We start from the raw sequence: 23890 nt of genomic DNA on the forward strand, positions 1-23890 counted from the left end.
GTATTGCATCATCTTCAGAATTCAGCTGATTTATATTTATTGGGTCTGTGTTATAAGGTTTTTCACAGTTTAATATAATATATAGACCGTATAATTAAAGTATTGCTCCCATCTTTCTAGTACTAACTTCTCTGAAACTAGCCGAGAAATAAATAAATTAACGAGGTCTCAAGATGTCTTGATGTCCTAACGCGACTAACTCCATACATAAGAAAGAAAGAAACGTGACAATTTAAGGGGAAAATCAGGTACACACGCAACTCTATTTGACGTCACTTTTCATTAACAATGTCCGTTCACTACTTCATATTCACCCACTTGTGTGTAAATGCCTTCATGAAGTCGGTGTTAGAGTGATGTCTTCTTAAGAGCACATAGAAATGCCAACGTTTCTTCCTTGCAATTTTTTAACTGCAAACTAATAAAACGGCCGGAAGTAGAATTTTTATATAGATGTTCTTTTGTGCTTTCCTTATTTTATACCCATGCAAGCTAGTCGCCATGATATGAATGATGATTAGATGAAATTAATAAAGGGACACTTCAAAGAGGATCATCCATGCCCTGGCCGAGATTCGAACTCGGAACCTTCATGACCACTCAACGCTTGACCACCTTCTACCTGTGATGCGCAAGTCGATCTTAGTTCAATGGCTATGTTAAAGTTAAGCGTTCGTATTATCTTCGATATTCGTTTCTCATTGTATGATACTGTTCTCGTTTTGATGCTTGTCTGGCATACTGGAACAGACGAAAGTAGCTACCGTATTGACATAAGAGCAAAATCGAGTTTTTAATTAATTTTATATTAAAATTAAAGAATTCTAAATCTTCATATTTTGTGTCGCATTTGCATTTCTGCTATTATAAAAATGATGAGAATTGATAACTGAGTGGGAGAACTCGTGTATAATCTGGATACATAGCCAGGTTGCCTAAGTTCAAAGCACGCCATGCCCTCATACATCAAGGACACCAGTTTAAGTTGTTTTTTCAACCATGAGGTATTATTTCATTGTATCCACGTTTTAGCGTGTTGAATGTCCGACTCGCTATCTCTATTGTAAAGATGTTAGGTTTAAGTCACTGTCGGGATATTGGTATTTCCTTCTGTTCTATCATTATTTCATATCATTAATACTAACCCCTATCGAATGGATAGACCCAAGTTGGCTTTTGATTGATTTAGCTTATTTTACCTCGCTTTTCAGCCACTTTTGTCTAATCACGAAGATGGCAATGAGTGATGAAATGATGAAATTGATGAAAGACTCTCACAAAGAACACCCATGACCATGCCGGAATTTGAACCTGGGACCCCTGGCGTCGTAGCGGGATGTGATAACCATTCCGCCACGGAGGCTGGCTAACCAAATAACGTGGTAGGATACAAGAATATATATTTTGAAGTTTACGACGTCAAGGATCCCGGGTTCGAATCCCGGTCATGTCATGGGTGTTCTTTGTGAGTGTCCCTTCATCAATTTCATCACATCATCACTCATCCTCATCTTCGTGGCATAAAAGCGAAGTAAAATCAACTAAATAATAATAATAATACTAAAACGCTAGATTTGTCAGGCCAGAGAATATGTTGATTCCCAAAAATGCCCATTAGCTTTTTCATCAATATGTTTACGCCCCTCCACCCCGAAAACAAATCGTGGAATATGTAGATTTGGCAATTTTATGTGAAGGACAGATGGTCAGACAAGAACGTTTGTTCTTGCAGTTCAACGCGCCACGCACCCAGGCATAGCGGATTGTTCGGTGTGATTTTTGAAAGGGAAACAGGAAAGCATTATCTGCGATTCTCATTGCACGTACGCGACCACATCTGACAGGTGGAAACGACCGCTCGCTGCTTCTATTCACACAGTTATGCTTTTATTTCTCCAAGCAATGTTGACACACGCCGCTTTATTTGCTTAGTTTTATTGCGTATGCTTGTTGCACATTATTTCACAAAGCTCTTGGCGAGGTAATATTTTTACGTTATTTACATTAATGGGAGCCCACAGCCCCTCTTGCTAATGTGTAACGTGAGGACACCAGCAGTTATCATGGGAATGCTAAATGTTTTTTTTGTTCTATTTTATTAAATGTGCGCCAAAACGTAGTTATTTTTCTTATTCAATCCAGGTAATACACCTGCACGGAATATTTTAACTTATGTAGGTCCACACACACATTCATTTGAATCAGTTCATTTCAGTAGATGGCGTATTTTAATATTTAACTTTCAAATGGAGGGGAGATAATATTCGGTTAGAATTTTAATGCATCACATATCACCGTGTCAGGCATAGATTAAAAATGCACATTACTTCCCTGGTTTTCCTTGGCCCAAACAGGTGAGTGAAGGTATGAATCCTTTTCGCGAGAGCCACCTGATATTATTTCACGTTACTTGATCTATTATTTCGTGCTTTCATTTCCATATTTAAATCACCTTTCTATGCATGGAAATAGTTTTATGTTTGGATTATTCTAACTTATTTCTATATTTTGGTCAACCGTAGGGACGCGAGTAAGAGGATCACGTAAAAAAGGTGTAACAAGAGATTTTCTAAAAGCTTCGTTGCGGGTTTTGCATGAAGTGACGTATGAAAAAAAACACGAACCTCACTTCTAATGGAAGCCCAAGAGAACTCTGAATCCAGAGGATTGTGTTTGGCAGATTTAGTTTTATGCATAGAGGCTAATCTGGCTATAACTTGAATCTACCAACCATACAGTTCCCCTATTAGACCACAATATGAGACTATTTACTTCAGGTTAGGTTAGTGTGATTACCCACCCCCCCCTTCCTAACCTACAATTTACACCGGGATCCAAACCATGGACCTCTTGATTACAAAGCGACGATGTTACCTCTACGCCATTGGGGAAACTTTTTTTTTTTAAATTTCACCGAGATTCGAACCCGTAACTGCCCGTCACACTAAAAGCGAGAGCACTAACTTTTAGGCTACACGGGAGGTTTATCTTTAACTAATAATGTTATTCAAGTCTTATGTAAAGCTAATTAAAATGTATTATTTTTATTAAACAATGTTTACTTTAATTAGATGTTATTTACAACGCAAGTATAAATTTCGAAATAATAGGAAAAAAATGTCACGAAGATATTTAGATATACTTATGGAAACTTTTCTCCCTGTTCGGTTTGACGTTATCCTGTTCCTGCAACGGTCTACTTTTCTCATAATAATTAACTGAAATTATATGTGTGAAATACACACTTTTATTCTAGCACCTATTTTCAAGAGGGGCATGGCGCATCCCTACGGACACCCACAACTACACGCCTAACCCAACAGATTTTCTGAGAAAACATTAACTATAATATCTGTTTATGCGCTTGACAGTGCAGACAGAAAAGCAACAACGCACTGTGAAATATGGCTCTACTACAACAAAATTGAATCTAGTATTTCTGCTGAATTTGAAGATTCAAGATAATGTAACAATAATAAAAAAAAGAACACCAAGTTCCAATTGTAGACACTTGCTAACGAGGTACCAGAAAATATGGTTTAGAGGAGTTGGTGGTTTAGTGGCTCAATTGATTCTAATGGTATCGAATGAAGTCTGAGTATTTTGAATGTGGGGCACATTAACACGAATGTGGACTAACGATAATGTATACACATATTTTAAAATGCCCAAAGAAATGAAAGTATATTTTATTTAACGTGAAAGAAGGGAATGAAACATTTAAAATAATACTTACTGTTATTTCTGCAGGAAATTCCATATTTTCTCCACACATTAACACTAATGTGGACTAACGATAATGTATATATATATATATATTTAAAAATACACTAAGAAATTAAAGTTTGTTTCATGGAAGAAACAAAACATTTATAAAACTACTTACTGTTATTGCTGCAGGAAATTTTACATTTCCTCTACCTTAGCAATAGGTATTATTATTGCTACAAAAAATAAATCGTCCTTTTTTTACCACTTCGCAAAGACTTACCTCATTGCTGTATGGATACTAGCTTTTGTGTATTGGAGTAAACCCAGGATTGCAAGAGTGCCCTCACGTCCGCAATGGATTCTCTCTTTTTATTCCTATTTTCTCTTTGCCCCACGTTTCAACAGCCACAGAGAAACAAAATTGGCAAATCTGAACCGAAAAGAAGACGAGGGAGAAAGGTTCTCTTCTGTTCATTTTTTCTTCAAGTTTTCTTTCTGCTTTTCAGAAGCAAGAAGGCCCTGGACAGTCGTTCCCCTACGCGACATGAAGACAGCCAGCTGTGCAATCAAGTCCAAATGGCGTTTTGTAAAACGGCAACTGTCTTGGAATGTCGGTGAGCAAGGGACCGTAAACTGGAGTTCTAATAAAAGAACAGACTAAGCTTGTCTCCTTCATATAAGACATCGAATAGTGGCCAACAGTAACCAGTTGCTGTGCCTTCTACTTCATAGGAGAAACATTGGTAGGACAACCCTAAATAATGTACGAGAGGAAGATGAAAGGCATTTTTGGCTTGTTTCTAGGTTCGCTTGACAAACATTTGAAAGGGTTTTCGGATAGTACTTTGTTTCCCAACTGCTGTTACAGCAGTTTTGGTTACACTAATATTTGATATTTATTACCATTTAAGATACAAGCCCTTGGGCTCTGCGTATCCTACAATATTGTTATATATACACACACGGCCCTCAATATATATCCCATTGATGGTACATTGATAAACATTTATAAACAGAAACATTTAGAAAAATATATATGTACATGTATAAATGGAAATATGTCTCTCCTCTAATATTTGAAATTGCTCACTATCACTACCTTCACAACTATGCACTTCAGTCTCAGCCTATGCCTGAGCCACTGTTCCATACCCTTAACTTTTACTTACACCTTGCAGTATTTGTCTGCGTTCCCTCCATACTGCATGTAAATAGAAACTCAGGGCTTTTATGTTCTCATCCGTTCTATCTCCCCTCTCCTCTCTAGACACTGCCTGGATTGTGTGCTCAATGCTGTCCCTTGCATTGTCCCCCCATTGCGTTGTCTGAGGGGAGCCGACCAAGCACACTCAAGTAGGATGTGAGCCCTCGTGTCCTCTTCGCCACATAGCGTGCAGATGGTAAGACCATCCGGTCCCTTGAATTTGTGTTGCCTCCACCCCCCTAGCAGGAACCAGGCGAGTCCACTTCTTTGCTGGTACGTACGCGTATCAATGTATTAGCGCCGTTGTACGTAGCTTCCGACGTGAACCCATCTCCTTTCACCTAGGCCGTTCCGTCAGTTAGGAATTAGGCGACGTGATTGCTGATTGGTCACGTGCGGTGTTGCGTTTCCTACGCGTCACAGCAGGCGCTTGAAACGGCGAGTCAGACGAGCATGTTAGTGAAATTTTCCCGCGCTGTTATGCTATTGGAGGCCGGGAAAAACACCAGTGTACTTTAAAACAGACCTCGCTAGATACACAGCAATAACGTTTGCCATTGATTGGTCATTAGTAATATTGTACTGTGGGATGACACACTGCAAACTGCTATTGTGAATACGTAGAATATGATAAACGTCCTCTTTTCCATAATTAGAAGGGGGAAAGAGGTATCTTGAGCACATAGACATCGATTGGATGAAACTGAGATGCTAAATCCAGATGAATGTTGAGAAAATATATGTGAAGGTAACCTGGATGGTTGAAAGTACAATCATTAAACCTCCATTTGTCAAAGTATTAGGGATATGCTACATCCAGTTGGGTGACAGTTGATGCACGAGATACAAAGTTAACCGTGAAGGTGGTTGTATTTTTGTATTTTCTGTAACTTTTGGCTAATCGAGACAATGGGGATGAGTGATGATTTGATGAATTGATGAAGAAAAAATCACTAAGAATATCATTGTCCAGACCAATACTAGAACCCAGGAACTTTGCTTGGAGTTAGAAAGTCGACCACTTAACGCGCTCGGCCACAGAGCAGGATGTATCTGTATCTTTTGGATCCATTATACTTATCATTTAATGGATTTGCTTTGCTTTTATTTTCGTTACTTAGTGCAACTTTTCTGCCACTTCTGACTAATCGCGACGATCATATCATGGGATTTGTATAAGTTACATGGTATGAGCGTAAAAAAATACAAAAATTCGTTTACCACAAAACATGAACATCATCTGAATTTCGTTGCTTACCAGAGGTGAGTAAGTAATTCTAATTTTGTGTGGTGGAATGTATTTGAAAATCAGAACAACAATAATGTAAATCATCAATAATATTCAGTCATTCTCTACAGTATGTAGACCTAACACCAAATAAATTTAGCAAATTTTAAAAAAAATACATTGGAATAGTAAGACATTCAATTTAGGAATTTTGAGAGATTATTCTTGCACAAGCTGTAAAAATGATGTCAAAATTCCAGTAAGGTTGTAAAATACATTCCGCATTATAATTTATTTAATTGTCTATTGGTTCGTTCAGAGTTTTGTGAAAATCATATGTGAGTATAAAACGTGGCAACCATATCTATATAAAATTTCACTTCAGTAATTCCAGTTTGAGTATCTTTTCACACACATAATCTTGCTGATTGTTATTAGCGCCATCAATATCTCCAGATTCCTTTTGTGCTGTCTTAAATTCGGCACACGTAAGTGCTTGTTGAGGTTGATGAAAGGCAAAATTTCGTTTTGTATTTCTGACGATAGACAGATAAAACGGATTCAGGAACAGTAGTTTTAATCTTGACAATGGATTAAAAATACCATATATGAAAAAAAAAAAGAAGCAAAGTCCATCGGTAACTATAAAAATATTGAGGACAATTTGTTAAGTTGTTCTTTGTGTTCAATATGAAAATCAAAATATAAATTGAAAACTTTGGTATGTGACCTGAAATCTTGCGATATGTTTTTAATAATTTTACCAATTCATTTCGAGGAGAAGAGAAAGCGTTGCCGTCGATTTACTGCGCACAAAAGGTGCAAGATAAAAATAAAATATCATCATTTTTAATATAAAGAAATATCACTAAAACATATTTTTGAAGTAATGGAACAATTTGAGTTAATATCTTACAAAATATCTACTGAACTATCCTCTTTAATTATAACGCACGAATGTCTTTGCTTCGTAATTTTATTATATTTCATTCAAAAGGAAATTCTAAATTTGTGCAACAGAAGATGCATTATTGTAATATTCTATGTGATTCAGTTTTGAAATGATTCTCCACGTGAAATAATCTTGAATTTTAATGGAGAATTCACACCGAAGTGACAAGCGGCAGGCGGCAGTTTCGCTTGGGAACGAACCAATCAGCAAAAACATTTCACGCCTTAGCAGCATGACAGGCTGCACAAGCTTGCGTTCGATTGGTGGAATTTTCAAGCTGTCGCTTCGGTGTGAATTCTCACTAACATAACAGTCGATTGTGTAATTACTATTACAGTGATACGTTCCATTTTTGTACCAATATAATCTTCCAAGTTAATATTATCATTGCGCAGAATGAGTTTTGCATCTTTAAAATAGAATTTCGCAGAATGCAAATTAGTGTGGAAAATATAATTTTATGTGTTCTGGTTATTAATACCAGATTTCAATGAAACTCAGAAAGACATTAAAAGTTCATTTTAACTCATCTGTTAGCTGATCTTTAAGACGTGACATATCGTCAAAATGAAATTTAACTTTTCTTATTTTACTTACTTGCGTCATTATACGAGAAAAAAGGATACAGCCTTCCTCTGTGTAGTGTACAATTCCTGGTAGGTTAGCTCTGTGATATCCGAACAGCGACACTTCCAGTGTGTAGCAATTGACCGAATCCTTTAATGCTCCGCAAAAGTATCTGTAGATAGACATTAAGAGGAAACATTAAAAAGCTATAACGACGGGGTGTGTTACATATGTTGTGAAATGTTTAGTGATTTGTAAAGAATTCTGTAAATAATTCTCTGTTAAGTATGATACTGTATTTTTAGGGAATATTTTGTGATGCAAATTTTGAAGCCGTATTATGTAAAAGTTAGCTTATGTAATCATTGAAACAATCGCTAGCATTTATATAGTTAACATTCCTTACCGGATGAAAAACCAAATAATGGTAAACATCAATGGGCCATATACAAAATTGCCTTTTATTAACCTTTCAGGTATTTTAATAATTTCACTAAACGCTAAAATTGTACCGACTGCACTGATATAAAATGCTTTAATTTTTACTCCATAATTAATATTAACCCAGGACTGAAGCGCCTTGAATAACGTAGTGTGGAAAAAGGCTCAATAAACTAGTTCCACAGACGGATGAAAAACATAGATGGCAGTTCGATCAGTACGAGTGCTAATCTTCTTATGAAAGTAATGTGGCTAAGTTAGTTTTTGGAATATAGTGTGTAGATTTGTTTGTCTTGAAATGCGGTACGTGAATTGATGGAAACAGTTATATTTGTGGAGTGATTTGCAGTCACGAAACGGCATTAATTTGGAAAGAAAAGTAAAATAAAATTAATAAATAAATAGCATGCGTAACACAAGAAGAAACATCCCAAAGTAATTCCGGACGTCAGATGTTGGATTGTTGTGTACTAGAGTTTAATTTTTCTATGTTATTAGAATATAAATAGTATCCTGAGAGATATTTCATACCGAGGCGACAAACCACAAGTGTCGGTTGGAAGCGAACAGTCCGTAATCAATGCAGCCTTTCGAACCGTAGGGACACAAGCTCTGACTGCACAGTTTCCTCAAGGAGGACAACGCGACAAACGATATGAGGATTTCACACCAAAGCGACACGGGTCCTTCGGTCCAAGGCAACTTTCATACCGAAGCTACACATGTTGCTTGGAAACGAGCCAATCAAGATCAACATTTCACATCGTAGCGGCATGACGGGGAGCACAGGCCAGCGTTCGGTTGGTGAAATCCTCAAGCGATAAGTGTCGCGTGCCGCTTGTCGCTTTGGTGCGCAATCTCCCTGAAGTAAGACACTCATTGCATCGCACATGCGTGAGGAAATGTGCCAGTTTGAACGACGCACAAGCGACAAAGCGGCACGTGTGGCTTATCGTGTCGCCTAGATCTGTTGTTGTAGTTTGCGGTTTATCGTGTCGCCTATCTGTTGTTCTCACAATTAGCAGCGAACGCTTGCTAATAGACTGAAGGCACTTAGTTGGGAACTCCCCCTGTAGCGCGTCGCTTTGGTCTGAGCACACTTCCTTTAAGGGGCTTTCCGACCGAAGTACCAAGTAGCGCGGGAATACGCCATATGAACGTATCGTTTGCTGTTATGACCCTCATGTGCAATGAATGCTATTTTACAGTCTGGAAGTGTGTGTCACTAATGTGACAGTGTGAACATCCCGTGTCCCTTGTCCCATTGGTTTGAAAGTTTCCTTACAATCATGTCGATGGCACTAAGAAAGTTTTGTGGGGTTCCCCTTGTCGTTTCATGCAATCATCATTATCATCATTGCCGCGATTAGTTTAAAGCGGAAGAAAAGAGACAGTAAATATAAAAAAAATATAAATGCTTCAGTGTGTATATCTTTGAAAGAAATGATGATGATGATGATGATAATTATGAACCTAATTCATACACAAAAATTTAGTTACCAAGAACATTCCACGCGTATTTTTTCTCCCGTATTATTAATGAAACTATAACGATAACAGGACGTGGTCGACTGTCTAGAATGTCCGTTAATATCTTCGCGACCACTGTACCAAATATCATAGCAATTATCACATTCATAGAAATGCTTCATGTAAAAGAATCAGACGTTGCAGCGAAAACTCCATTTACTTCCATTATAAGCAGACGAATGCCATGCACCTGTACCGACACCAGCGCCTCTAGCGGTATCCTTTCTGAGTGGAAACCACCAGAGAGGCCAAAACTGTCCGTTTTCCACACTACATTATTCAAGGCACTGTACCCAGGACTAACCAATATTTGATAATTTAGAATAACAGGAGCATCAAATGGTTTTTGCATTTCTTTTCGATAGTGCATGTTATTTTTTTTATATAAAGTGTATATAATATATTGGTTAATATACTTACGTACTTTTAGGCAATAATAAATCAAATATTTGTCAAATAAAAATAAGCACAAGCTCAACATATTTTATTATTCTTGCATTCTTAATTAAATAATAACACTACATGGTTATTGTGAATCCAAAGAAATGTAGGTTAGCCAGTAATATAAATGCATTCAAGAAACCACATTGAATTGTTGTTTTAAGTCCACTTTATGCCCTGTAAGTCTAATTGTGACCGGACCTCCAGTTTAAAGTGTGATCCGAACCACTTTGTGCCTCCACCGGGTATCGAACACGGGATCCCTTTATTACAAGGCAATGACGCTACCACGGTGCTATCGGGGAGGCCCTAAACCACATTGAATTGTATCCAGTAGTGAGGCATTTCTTACCTGTAACTGATAATTTATGTGCGAAAATTAGAAACCTAAACATTGAAGTGAATACAAGCATGCATCAAGTAGAGTCAATTGAGGAATTCCCGACACTTCGGGAATTCCAACGTCTCAAAGCTTGTAAGCCTAAAATTCCAACGTCTCAATAGCCTAAAACATGATGCTACTTACATGCTCAAAAATATAGTTTTATAACAATATATAATATGCCATCAAGTGTGATAAAATGCTCACTGATAAAATTTATTTTATCCTTACTCTTTATAAATGCATATTCGACCAATTAAAGATATAGTGTGGACAAAGAATACCTTCTATAAAATACAGACAAGACATTTACTTTTGTTTACATTTAAATATGTTATATTTATATTTAAATTGTTTATTGGAAGATTTTTTTCTCACGAAAAGTAACTTTTTAAACAGACATTTAACCCTCTTGACCTTTTCGCTATAGCTCGTGAATATTTATCTTGGCTTGGCGTTTTATCTCCCTGCTTTCATGAGAAAATTTACCCTTGCAGTTTCTGGGCACTTGAGAACTTCTCTGGTTCAGCATCTTCAGGAGTTCTGCTGCGTGCAAAATTTCTTCTCGCAGCGTCTGGTTTGTGTCAACTTTTGCTATTTAATAAGCATAACAATTTGAAGACTTCATTGTGAGAAGAGTTGGGGGAGGATGAGAGGGAGACTGTCTTGTTGCTGTCATCTGGGGCGATTCTGTCCCCTTTCATCCCAGGTTGAAGGTAGGAAATGCCTAAGAGTAGGGGATCCTCTTCTAGTGTTTACAGCCGAGAGAGGCCTGGGCCAGGTTGAGGATTTCACACATTTGTACCTCTCAATGGTCACATCCGTCTTTCCGAGCAGGGCTGAAGACCTCTTAAACGTCACGTATAAAGTTACGCTCGCGCGGTAATATCTTCTCCTAACAGAAGATACTATCCGCCGTACAAAAGTGGTTTTCAGAAGGAGAGACGGGTAAGGTAGAGGGCACGGGAACGAGTAATGGCCTTTGGGAAACTCCTTGAACTCTCTTAACATGTCTACTATCTTGGCCAAGTTAGAAGTTTGTAAACGGCGTTAATTCCGTTCTCCAGACTGGAACATTTTCTGAAGTTCGTTCCACATCTACTGTTTCCTGACGCGAATGGTGAATCCCGGAAAGAATTGCCGAAAGATAACATGTTAGTTTTGAACAGCGAAAGAGCTATGAAGAATGTCTCAAAACTGCACGCTAGAAACAGAAATTTATGTTTCTTGCTCTGCTTGTTGCATGTAGATAAGTGTTATTAATAATTTATATTAACAAATCTTTTGAAGTATTTTCTTCCCGACAGATACACTATAGATTTAAGATAGGAAGCATTAACTTTCAAGTATCATGAAAAGGAGCTAAGATGCTACTTAATGATGTATGGAGATTTGACATCAGATTATGGTAACAATTATTTATTCGGCAGGGAAACTTGTGTGTACACAATTTATAACCTGGCTGTTAGACAAAATATTTAGAGCTGAAAATAAAATCATTACAATGCAATATTGGTCAATGTTTAATTTGCTTGTACTTACAATCAGTTTGACAAAAATGTTTTCATTGGAAATGCATGATAAAGAAAACTAATGACGGAATGTAAAATCAGATTGAATTCTATTCAGTTCAATAATGATAGTGTTCTATGTCGTACTTTTTTAGTTTTGTTCCCTACGGAAATGAAGACGAAAGTCAGACATGAAATATGTTTGAACATTAAATAATCATTTGAACATTTAACAATCCACGAAATTATTTCCACGCCCGCTTCAGACAACATGGTTATATTTATAATCTCTCTCCAAATGAATTTATACAAATTATATATAGACTTAATTTATTTTCTGAAACATCACTGCAGAGCGGCGGTTACGATGGTCAACCAACAGCCGAAATGAGATTTCATTACGTGTTACTCTGTTATCGACCACCATTTTCATTATTAAATGCTGAATTATATTTATACCTTGCCGGCTGAAAGGAAAATAGGCATATTTTTCATCGTTATTTGTATTCGTTCATTCCACGTCGTACGTGTATTATAAAAATGGAATTATATTCATGCTTGTGATGAAATCTTTCGTGCTTCGTTGGTGTGCTTCCTATCAATCACTTAAATAAAGCAAAGTGAGTGAACATGGTGACTGATAATTTGCCTATTATTATATTAATAACCGAGAGTATAAATTTTATCAGTTACTATGGCGTGAAAGCCTCCGTATCAACGAAGATAATAGCACTTGTCTCTCCAGTTAAAGAGAATACATTATTTTAATTTGAATATACCGAACTAAATCCTACGGTGCCAGGCCATGAGCCTATGGGCTAATGTCTACCAAGCAGAATGTTTATTGAATTTGAAGTGAACTCCAAACATACTCAAATTACAATTATATAAAGCTTTATTACATCAGATAATGCGTTCATAGGATGCTTACTAAATAATATTTTTGTTGAGTAATGTATGGACAGCACATTAAATCATTTTTAAGTAGCTCCCCATTTTTTCTCGTGTGCTACAGCACCGAAATTCAACGAATCTGACCAGAAAGCAAACGAGGGACACTTACAAATGGACACTTACAAATGGATGGACACTTACCATTCAGCTGCGCGGGAGATCTGATTTAAATGTAGCAGAATTCAAACTACTAAATGTGTTTTTATTAATTACTGAATTCAATTATTTTCAACAGAAAGTAAATTTAAGTTAATTTATTGACTGTCTTTTACCATCAATTGAAGTGGCTTTAATTTTGACGTAGTTTTACTAATTATAATTTCTAACATTAAGAAAAATAGCAATTTGTCTAAATTTGATTAAAACTTTCGCCATAAAAATACACAGGGAGGTTTTTCAAGACTCCGTGGGCCATACAAGAGTTAATGAAGATTGGAAAAATTCAGAAATCTTTATTTCGTTTTAACAATTTAGGTTATAAACGAGATTATTACACCAACTCCTTGCATCTAATTTACTTTTTTACAAAATTATGGCTACTCCAACACAAGTGCTTAGTCTTTCGTTTCGTGACGGATTCCATTGCTAACACGCACGGAAGCTTGTTGAAATCAATTACAGCTACAAACCACGAAATCGAAGAGACTCCCTGCCGTTAACATTTCTCATCCTCATTAACATCAAAGCTAAAGCGATGTTCTTGCTCGGCTTGCCAAACCTTATCTCAATTCTTGTACTTGTCAAGCATCGGTCCCACCTTCAATAATCTTGGGGGAGGAGCGAGGCTCGTCTTATTCGCTAGAAATAGTGTCATCTGCTGTCCGACATGGTGCCTCCGTTCCTCGCCCCAACTGCAGCTGTGTTCAAGATTAATGGTGGTATTTAATTACGTTCTTCATTCGTCTGACGAGCATGGGCAAGAGTCGGAAAGCTTCTTGATTGCCGGGAGAAGGCACTAATATCCTTTCTTGTGTCTTGAGGGCCGACTGACAAATGGTGTGTCATTCCCACGTTGAATCAGGCGTTTTCTGTCAGCCTTGTTGCCTCATGCGTAAGTCTCTGGCCGTACCCTGCACCCATATCGATCACTAGAGACGAAAATATTGGACCAAACATCATTCCGAAGCAGGTGTGATGGAAGAAAAGTACGGGAGCACTCATTTGCATAATGTGTATCCGGATGACGTTCGGACGATTTTCTTCTCTTGCTTCCCAACCGAGAGAAGTCTCGATGGGGAAACTGCATATCTTCAGTTTGTGCACTTCAAGGAATATCTTCGTTTTGAAACTCATTAGAAGGACTTTCCTTCATATATCGACTCAGCTTCATTGTCGCTAAATGCACAGCCATATTCCTCGTAATGCACTCACTTCCTCTCTCAAGCGTTCATTGGTCGAACTCTCTCGATTTACTACTTGCGCAGAGACTTTTTTTCGTTCGTTTGCTCCAGAAATTCCAGGTATGAAGTATATATCCGTTGATTCTTGGTAATGTTCATCCTTAACAGCATTCGAGGGCTGGATCACCATTTGCTAGTTCATTGTCTTTCCAACACCATAAATGCTGGATTTCTAATCACATCCTGTGAACGCATTAATGAATAACATTTGCTCATACAACTTACTGCCGAGAACAAGCTTTACGCATTTGACGGCATGCATTTCTGAACACCACTTGATTTCTTGTCAGCTGTCCCAACAGTGCTATCGCCTCTCTGAATCTTGCTTGTTGATGCCTCTAGCGCTTTCTGAACTTAAACTACGTCATATAGAGTTTCGCAACTTTTCTAAGCAGATTTTAACAATTTTCATGGGCTGTGGTTGAAATACCCCACCTTCAAAACTACTAAAAGTCGACACAATTATTACATAACGATCAGTGAAAAATTATAAATTTATTTCTTGGTTTTGGGCGCCATTTTGGCTTCCATATTGAGTTAACGAATTCTGTAGACTAGGCCACATTATCATTGCACCGTTGTCCTTTTTAAACCTTAGTCTACCGACGAAAAAGTGTTTTCCGCACCTAATAATATGGAAGGTACAGGTAAATTTCTCGCTTTCAAGGGCTTGGGGACAATTTGAAACTCACCACGTTTTAACACATTTACGATGGCAGATTTCTGTAGCCTTTTTGTTGAACTTTAAAACACCAAGTAGACAAGGGAAATTCTGCAAAACATTCTGTTAGAATTGTTTGGGGTTACTACACTTTTTTCTAAGATAAAGTTGATTTAAACTTTTGATTTTTTAAAAAAATTAAAAATCTAGTTTTTCTATTTCACACAATTGTATTTCTTGTATCTTCCACAACAGATTTTACTTTCATAATACACATAAAGTAAGGTCTGATGAACAATTTTTTTTTTTTAAAGAAAAAAAGGTTTCGTGTAATTGGACTAGTAGTTGCCGAGGAAACGGGTTGCACGACGAGAAATCCTTTGATGTCATGTTATGAAACTTGGATTATTACGAAAGTGCCTTTCCATGAAACCTGACATGTTACATGAGGATGGTAAATAGGGAAATGTCGAACTCCCAAATCATGCAATTACGTTATGGGTACAGTTGATCGAAGACTGGATAGAATGTTTTCTCTCTGTGCCTTGATATTACTTGTTCATATTTACACAATATCAAGTTTTAATTTGGAGTTTTACTGAATTAAAGTGTTCCTTGCATTTGATTTGATTTGATTTGATTTAGTTTATTTTACTTCGCGTTTTGTGCCTCTTGGCTAATTTGAGAAGATGGGGATGAGTGATGAAATGATGAAATTGATGAATGGACATTCACAAACAACCAAGCCCGACCGGGATTCGAACCCGGGACCCTTGGCTTCGCAAAGTGTTCCTTGCATACACATTACAGATATACAGAGTGTTTCTGTGACCGTGTTACAGACTTGCAGGGATGATGCAAGGGACAAAACGCAACAAAATGAGATAGGGAACCTTGGTCCGGAAATGCCGCAGTCAAACGTTACAAGTCAAAACCTTCGAAGGGCAGGCAACCACGCACAACGCGGAGGGGAACCATAAGAACCCAGGAGTCGTTCGGAGCAGATCACAGGCTGCAAGGATTCTTGCCAAGAGTTTTTCTACATTACTCACAGGTGTCTCGTAGACAACACTTTTGACATGAAAAAAATGAAGTGGGGTCTGATCAGGTGAACGAGCAGGCCAAGCAACAGGCCCCCCCTCTCCCTCTCCACCGCTGTGGGAAGATCTGCGTCAGAATATCACGAGCACCAGCTACGAAGTGGGCTGGGGCCCCATCATGCTGAAACCACATGCGTTGACGAACGGGAAGTGGGACATGTTATATAACTCGGGGAGGATGTCTCTCAGAAACACAGTGTACACTGGTCCAGTTAATCGTGCCGGTAAAAGATGCGGACGTATTAAATGTTCCAGGGCATGTGCGGTGGATTCTTTCCCCTTTCTTTTATGGTTCCCTCCGCGTTGTGCGTGGTTGCCTGCCCTTCGAAGGTTTTGGCTTGTAACTTTTGACTGGGGCATTTCCGGACCAGGGTTTCCTATCTCATTGTGTTGCGTTGTCACAGAAACACCCTGTATGTTACACTTATCATAATTCGAAATTCTTTAACCCTATTATTTTTTAACTAAATATGACTCGTCAAACTAAAGTTTGCATAATTCTCTTCAAAAAGTTATTGTACAACTTATCCGATTAAAAAATGATTTCGAGTAAACGCAATTATCTTTTCTTTTTTCTTTTATTAACCAAGATGCATTGGTAGAAATTTTCGTGTTCTTATTGTTATTCCAAACTAGAAGAATCCCTTATCATTCTATTACTTCTCGAGATGCAAAAAATTCAAGATGGCGGCCACTTCAATTTGGGGTAACGAGTGATGTAGATTCAGGAAGCAAGGTTTGGTACTTTAATCCGGATTGTAACGGTTTCTTCGTTGACAGACACATTAATGGGCCTCCCCCATGGCGCAGTGGTAGCGTCATTACCTTGTAATCGAGGGGTCCCGGGTTCGATACCCGGTGGAGGCACAAGTGGTTCGGATCCCACTTTAAACTGTAGGTCCAGTCCCGATTAGCCTTACTGTGCATAAAGTGGACTTAAAACACCAACTCAAACCAAACCAAGACAGACACATTAATGCCCAAGTTAAAAAAGAGCGACTACATATGTAGCCTGTCGCAAATAAATATGTGCCCTTGGTTAGGACGATGGGCAGCCACTGGCGGAATTTAATGTAAGACCACTTCCTATTGGTGGATTCTTGCCAATAACCTTGCTATAAATAGGCACGTTTAGCAAGAGCTGTAGAAACTGGTCTAAATTGAAGGGCTCGGGTGTAGAACATGGTAAGTGACATTTTGGCCATTTTTGACTTACAAAGTAAAATGTGCCATCATTCAATTTTCGAGTGAAATTGCCATGCCATACAATTTGCATTGGACTCAGTGAAGCCCTCTGAAATTGGTAAACACAACACGAAAACGATTTATCTACAGTGTAGCTTCCAATAATCTATTTTCTTCCTTTTCACTTCAAAATACGGTGCTTAGTCATTTTACATTGGAATGCAATACAAGTAATAGGAATAACATAACAACAATGAGTAAACGACATGTTAAAGTGATTTTCTAAACAACGCACTTGAAAGCCTTGTATCGTTTGTAAAAATGTCTATGTCGTTTTGAAGATCGTTGAACAGGCCGAGAAATTTGGGTAGTGTGAATTGGCACTAAAAGGTGGATTTTCTTCAGCAAGCATGTTACGAACCCAGATGCCATGGTTAGTTGTATATAGCGAACGATAGATGGCAGCGCGCGGCAAAGGTAGGAAGGACATTGATCAAAGGAACATTTCGAATGGGAATCATACGAATATGATTGTAAATAGTAAAATTAATTGTGTAGTATTAATTTGTGAACTCATAACGACAATAAATTGGATAAAGGCAGCAGAGATAAAATATCGCTATACATATCATATATGGTCATGTAAGGAAAGTAAAGAAGCCAAATAACGATTACGATTTCGTGTCCTTACTGTTTAGCAGGAACGGGTTTTTCTGTTAGACTTTTGGTTGTTTGTCCCGTGGTGGCGCCAAGTTGTCGGCAGTCCCCAAGCATTCTCGAGTTGCGCATACATTGCAGCACCGAATCAAGGTTGAGCGCGGCATCGGCGGCGCCCCTTGATTAGACCCATTAGGTCTCTTTCACGATTTGAAGAAAGAAGGTAATAAATTTAAACCTAAAAGAATAGATTCGTCGGGTCCACCTAAAGATTCGTATAAGGATGTCGGTGGAACTAATCCCGAAGATCCACGGGCTGATCGTAGGAAACAAAATGAAGAAGCATCTAAGAAGAATGTAAATAAGTAGTCATCAACACATGTGATGACATATGTAACTGTACATCTGTAGATAGAAGATGTTTGCTGTAGAAGAAGAAGCCTATAGCTAAAAGAAGAAATCCATGTATGAATAAAAAATACATATGTAGATACAAGAAGTTTGCTGTAGAAGAAGAAGCCTATAGCTAGAAGAAGAAATCCATGTATGAAGAAGAAATACATATGTAGATAGAAGAAGTTTGCTGTAGAAGAAGAAGCCTATAGCTAGAAGAATAAGTCCATGTATAAGAGAGCATCTGTATATAGAAAAAGTTTTCTGTAGAAGAAGAAGCCTATAGCTAGAAGACGAACTCCATAGATGGAAGAAGAAGATTGTACATAAGAGGAAAGAGGAAGGATTCGGAAATATGAAACTTTGGATTGAAATTGTAGAAAATAATCAAGTGTATGGAATGTATTGATAACCTGTCTTTCAGAATATATGTCGGTTTATTTCCTTCCGTAGTGGGTAAACATTGTGTTTATTTTATCAACCTCTAACTTTTGTTGCTCAGGTTTAATAGCCCGAGGTATCTCATGCATCTACCCCTGTCCTAAGCTGGGAAGTGCGCTAGTCTCGAGACTGAGGCGTGGCAAGCACTCGCTTAAGTTACATTTTGGTTACTTTGAACAGGAATTTGTGATCAGCAAGTTTGAGTTTCTTGTCAGGAGATTGCATGTTTAATATTTTCGCGAAAAATTACTTATCTAAGCTTAGTACGACAGACTGCTTTTACAACTTCAAACTGTTCCTTACGTGTACATATGGATATAATGTGCACAATTGGACTACAAAGAAAAGTTGTGATGGATCTGAATTACTTCCGCAAAGAGAACTATCGTGCAAGTGTTTCAGCAGCGAACCAGGGAATTCACAGCAGCAAACTTCAATGGTCGGTTGATTCAATTAATGTCGCATTGGGTTAACCGAGGTAGGGTTAAGACGTGGACACGGAAACGAAAGCAAACATCCGTGGCCTTCATTCCAGGTATAATCCAGTACTTTCCTGGAGGAACTCAGGAAAAATAATGCGAGAAAACTTAATCAATACCAAACCTTGCGACCTCCTGAATGGAGCCTACTCGTTGCATTGCACATTGCACAATCTGTTGTAAAGATCCGGACCACCGAGTAAGTACGTATAACGTGCAAGGTAAAAACCATCTAATTAATTGGTCCATCAAATTTCATAATGACACTGGAGCTCATGGTGTGCTCTGTTGAAACTGGATACAAGCTACTTCTAAATTGATTCGGCAAATATATAAAACACTTACTTTTCAGCAAGCATGATTAATTACTGTTAAGTATATGACACGTTTGCCCTGCTAAAGCGTCTACTTAAAAATAAAATAAAAACAGCAACATAGATATTAACCCGCGATCTATCGCGCCTACAATTGTGTCACGTGATGACTTACAAGTTAGAGTTTTCTAACGAACTTTATTTTTGTGTTTAATAATTTATATTTGCATAAATATAGCTACATAAATAAACATGGCACTTCTGGCTAATTACAGTTATGCTAGTCAAGACGTACAACAATAACGATGTACTGTGCATAGCATGTGTGCATGTGTGTGTGTGTGTGTGTAAATACAAACATACATTGACACACACACACACACACACACAAACATATACAGGGTGTTTCTAAAGGTCGTATACAACGCTTGGGAGGTGATTCCTCACACGAAAACAAGCAAAAAGTCTAAGTTCCATTTTTACGACTGAGGCTTCGTTTCCGAGATAGGAGCCTCGCAAAAGGTGACAAAGTGAACGTCACACCTAACTGGGACGAATACTATCACAGATAGAGAGGCGGTTCCAAGGGAATCATAAAGGAATCGTATGTGCTCAGTCCGGAAGTCACTATGAAAAGTTCACTGCACGCATGCGCAATGGAGTCCTCAAAGGAATTGGGGATTTCCAGCAACAACAATGCATGGAAAAGGTATGTAACGCAGCAAGAAGGACCGTGACAATGAGAAATGCGTTCAAGACAACACATCCCGACCTCAAACATCAAAACATGACCACCGAACACAAAATCCGAAAAGTTGAGCACGGTTGCATACCCCAGTTACACGCGAGGAATGAACGAATCATGTCATGTGGCATACGAGAGACAGGAGGAGGGAAAGAAAAACACAATATCAGATGATTGCGACAACGTGTATTTTTACACGCGACAACTGCGTAATATCCCCCCCCACACACACACACAACAAACAACAAATGCTACAATATCTTACGCACAGACAGTCCGTGTCACTGTACACCAACTGAAGATGTCACTTTCACCACACAAAGGGGGTGGGGAGCAATACCAAAAGTGTTCGCACGCGATCATTGTGACGTAAAAGAGACCAGTTTTGGAAGCGCTGCACAGGCAAGTCTGGCTCTCGTAGTCTACGTTTGACCTTCATGACTGCTGTTCCCGCGAGAGGAGCTCGAAGGGTTGGTTCTCTCCGGCAGTCGTCCCAATCGTGTTGCAGGTGCTGGGATATGATCAGCAGTTCGGTCTAGGTTGTCATACGCATTGAAGAGTACTAGTATGTTGCATTGAAAGAAGTTGACGTGGTGGAGTGGGCAAGTCAAGTATCGCAACAATTGGTCTGTGGTGTTCGTACGGTGATACGGCCAATTTGTGCAGTGTGCCAGTGTTAAACAAAAACAATACTTTGCAGTTCCAGCTCCCTATTACACAGATGGCTGCGTATACGACCCAGCAGCTAGCAGACATGCATCTCATGTATGGGGAGGCACGTGGTAATAGCCGTGAGGCAAGGCGTCTTTATGGAGAACGCTTTCCACATAGACGTTTACCGTCTCACACCTTCTTTCAGGTAGTGGACAGTCGACTGCGTGAAACAGGGTCAGTGTTACCACCGCGACAAGAAGTTGGAAGACCCCGAAGTGTACGCACACATCAGTTTGCAGAAGATGTGTTAACAGCGGTCGCAGAACATCCTGGCACCAGTACGCGAGTGCTCGCTCGGGCACGAAACACGTCTCATGTGAATGTTTGGCGAGTGTTGTCAGATGAAGGAATGCACCCTTTTAAACTGCAGAAAGTACAAGAACTGTTACCTCGTGACTTTCGCCCTCGTATGGAGTTTTGCCAATGGTTGTTGCATCAGCTGGACACAAACCCTCACTTCGGGGCAAACGTATTGTGGACAGATGAAGCCATTTTCACCAGGATGGATGTCTTCAATAGTAGAAACAGTCATGTATGGGACTTTGACAACCCACATGCACTTTTTGTGGCCCATCACCAGCACAGGTTTTCAGTGAATGTGTGGTGCGGGATAGTACATGATCATTTAATTGGACCATACATTCTCCCTGTTCGCCTGAATGGTCGCACGTATCATGCATTTCTTAGTGAGGTTCTGCCTGAACTGTTCGAGACCGTACCTTTGGCACTGCGGCAAGAAATGTGGTACCAACACGATGGTGCACCAGCTCATTTCGATCGTAATGTACGACATTTCCTGCATGACGTGTTTCGCAATAGGTTCATTGGTAGGGATGAGCCTGTGCCTTGGCCACCGAGGTCGCCAGATCTCAACCCTCTCGATTTTTTCTTCTGGGGCGAAATGAAAACCCTCGTATACGACACACCTGTCACATCAGCTGAGGACCTCGTTGCTCGCATCAACGTCGCCGCCGCGACGGTAGCAGATACACCTGGCTTGTTTGCTCGTACTCGACAATCCTTGATTCGTCGCTGTCATCTCTGCGTAGAAGTAAACGGCAGACATTTTGAAAACCGTCTGTGATTATTGCCCTCGGCAAATACCAGTGAGAACACTTTTGGTATTGCTCCCCACCCCCTTTGTGTGGTGAAAGTGACATCTTCAGTTGGTGTACAGTGACACGGACTGTCTGTGCGTAAGATATTGTAGCATTTGTTGTTTGTTGTGTGTGTGTGTGGGGGGGGATATTACGCAGTTGTCGCGTGTAAAAATACACGTTGTCGCAATCATCTGATATTGTGTTTTTCTTTCCCTCCTCCTGTCTCTCGTATGCCACATGACATGATTCGTTCATTCCTCGCGTGTAACTGGGGTATGCAACCGTGCTCAACTTTTCGGATTTTGTGTTCGGTGGTCATGTTTTGATGTTTGAGGTCGGGATGTGTTGTCTTGAACGCATTTCTCATTGTCACGGTCCTTCTTGCTGCGTTACATACCTTTTCCATGCATTGTTGTTGCTGGAAATCCCCAATTCCTTTGAGGACTCCATTGCGCATGCGTGCAGTGAACTTTTCATAGTGACTTCCGGACTGAGCACATACGATTCCTTTATGATTCCCTTGGAACCGCCTCTCTATCTGTGATATTATTCGTCCCAGTTAGGTGTGACGTTCACTTTGTCACCTTTTGCGAGGCTCCTATCTCGGAAACGAAGCCTCAGTCGTAAAAATGGAACTTAGACTTTTTGCTTGTTTTCGTGTGAGGAATCACCTCCCAAGCGTTGTAAACGACCTTTAGAAACACCCTGTATATATATATATATATATATATATATATATATATATATATATATATACACAGGGTGTCGCAAAACTCTTTCAACACTTGGGTGCTGGTAGATGTCATAAAAACAAGTAGCTTTTCCCTATAAAGTTTACCTCGAAAGTGCTTAGTTTCTACGCTATAAGCGCTTAAAATCTATCCTGTACGTATGCAACCCAACACAGCAAACGCTTGCTCTGACATAACTACCAGGGGCGCGTGGCAGGGTTGCCACTAGCGTTCCTCGTTAAGAGAGACGACTTGAAAACAACAATTGGGAGTCTTGCCTGAGCAAAATCCAAAACATTAATCATACTTACGATGTTGTTAGAAGCATTGACAGTATTTATAAACTGACCAAGACAAATAATGGACAGACTGAAATACAAGAATACTCATTCTGAAATATATCCATAATTGATTGATTGATTTGGTTTATTTTAATTCGCTTTCCTGCCACCTTTGGCTAATCGCAAAGATGAGGATGATATGATGAAATAACAAATGACACCAATGTCTAGACCAGGATTTAAAGCCGAGACACCCGGCACCGTAGCGAGCTGTGCTAACCACATCACCACGGAGTGTATCGCGTGTCATGCAATATCAACAATTGCAAGAGACACGTGAGATAGGGGAAATCCACGAAGGAACAAATGTAAATAATACGAAAATGTACAATACGAGGGCCTTTACAGTTCAGCGCTTGATATAAGTATGCATTTCTTGGTTTTGGTTTTCAATAAGCACTAGTTTTAATGTGTGAATTTATTCATGTCTAAACGACGTTTTTCATTATATTGAAAGTCAGGGTCTGTAGTGGAGTGATTAGAACATCGCGATACGATGCCAGAGATCTTGCATTCGAATCCCGGCTTGGGTATGGATATTTGTGAGTGTCCATTCATCAATTTCATCATATCATCATATCATCACTCATCCCCATCTTCGTAAATTAGCCAAAAATAGCACAAAAAGCGAAGCAAATCAATCAATTAATGAATCAATCAATCATTAAGCCTTGCAATTATTTCCTTATGAGACGAACACGATTAGCA

At 39.0% G+C, this 23890-nt stretch overlaps 1 protein-coding gene across 3 annotated transcripts in view; it reads right to left on the reverse strand.

The window, feature by feature from the left end:
- Window positions 1-23890, reverse strand: part of LOC145984028 (cytosolic carboxypeptidase 6) — a 1364216-nt gene that overhangs the window by 23566 nt on the left and 1316760 nt on the right. For all 3 annotated transcript variants that reach the window (XM_083117345.1, XM_083117347.1, XM_083117346.1), the window contains one exon: window positions 7722-7834. In XM_083117345.1, the coding sequence (XP_082973471.1) occupies window positions 7722-7834 (113 nt within the window). The remainder of the gene's footprint in view (window positions 1-7721; window positions 7835-23890) is intronic.

Source organism: Lepisma saccharinum, chromosome 2, assembly GCF_977018435.1.
Source record: "Lepisma saccharinum chromosome 2, izLepSacc3.1, whole genome shotgun sequence".
Classification (NCBI taxonomy): Eukaryota; Metazoa; Arthropoda; class Insecta; order Zygentoma; family Lepismatidae; genus Lepisma; species Lepisma saccharinum.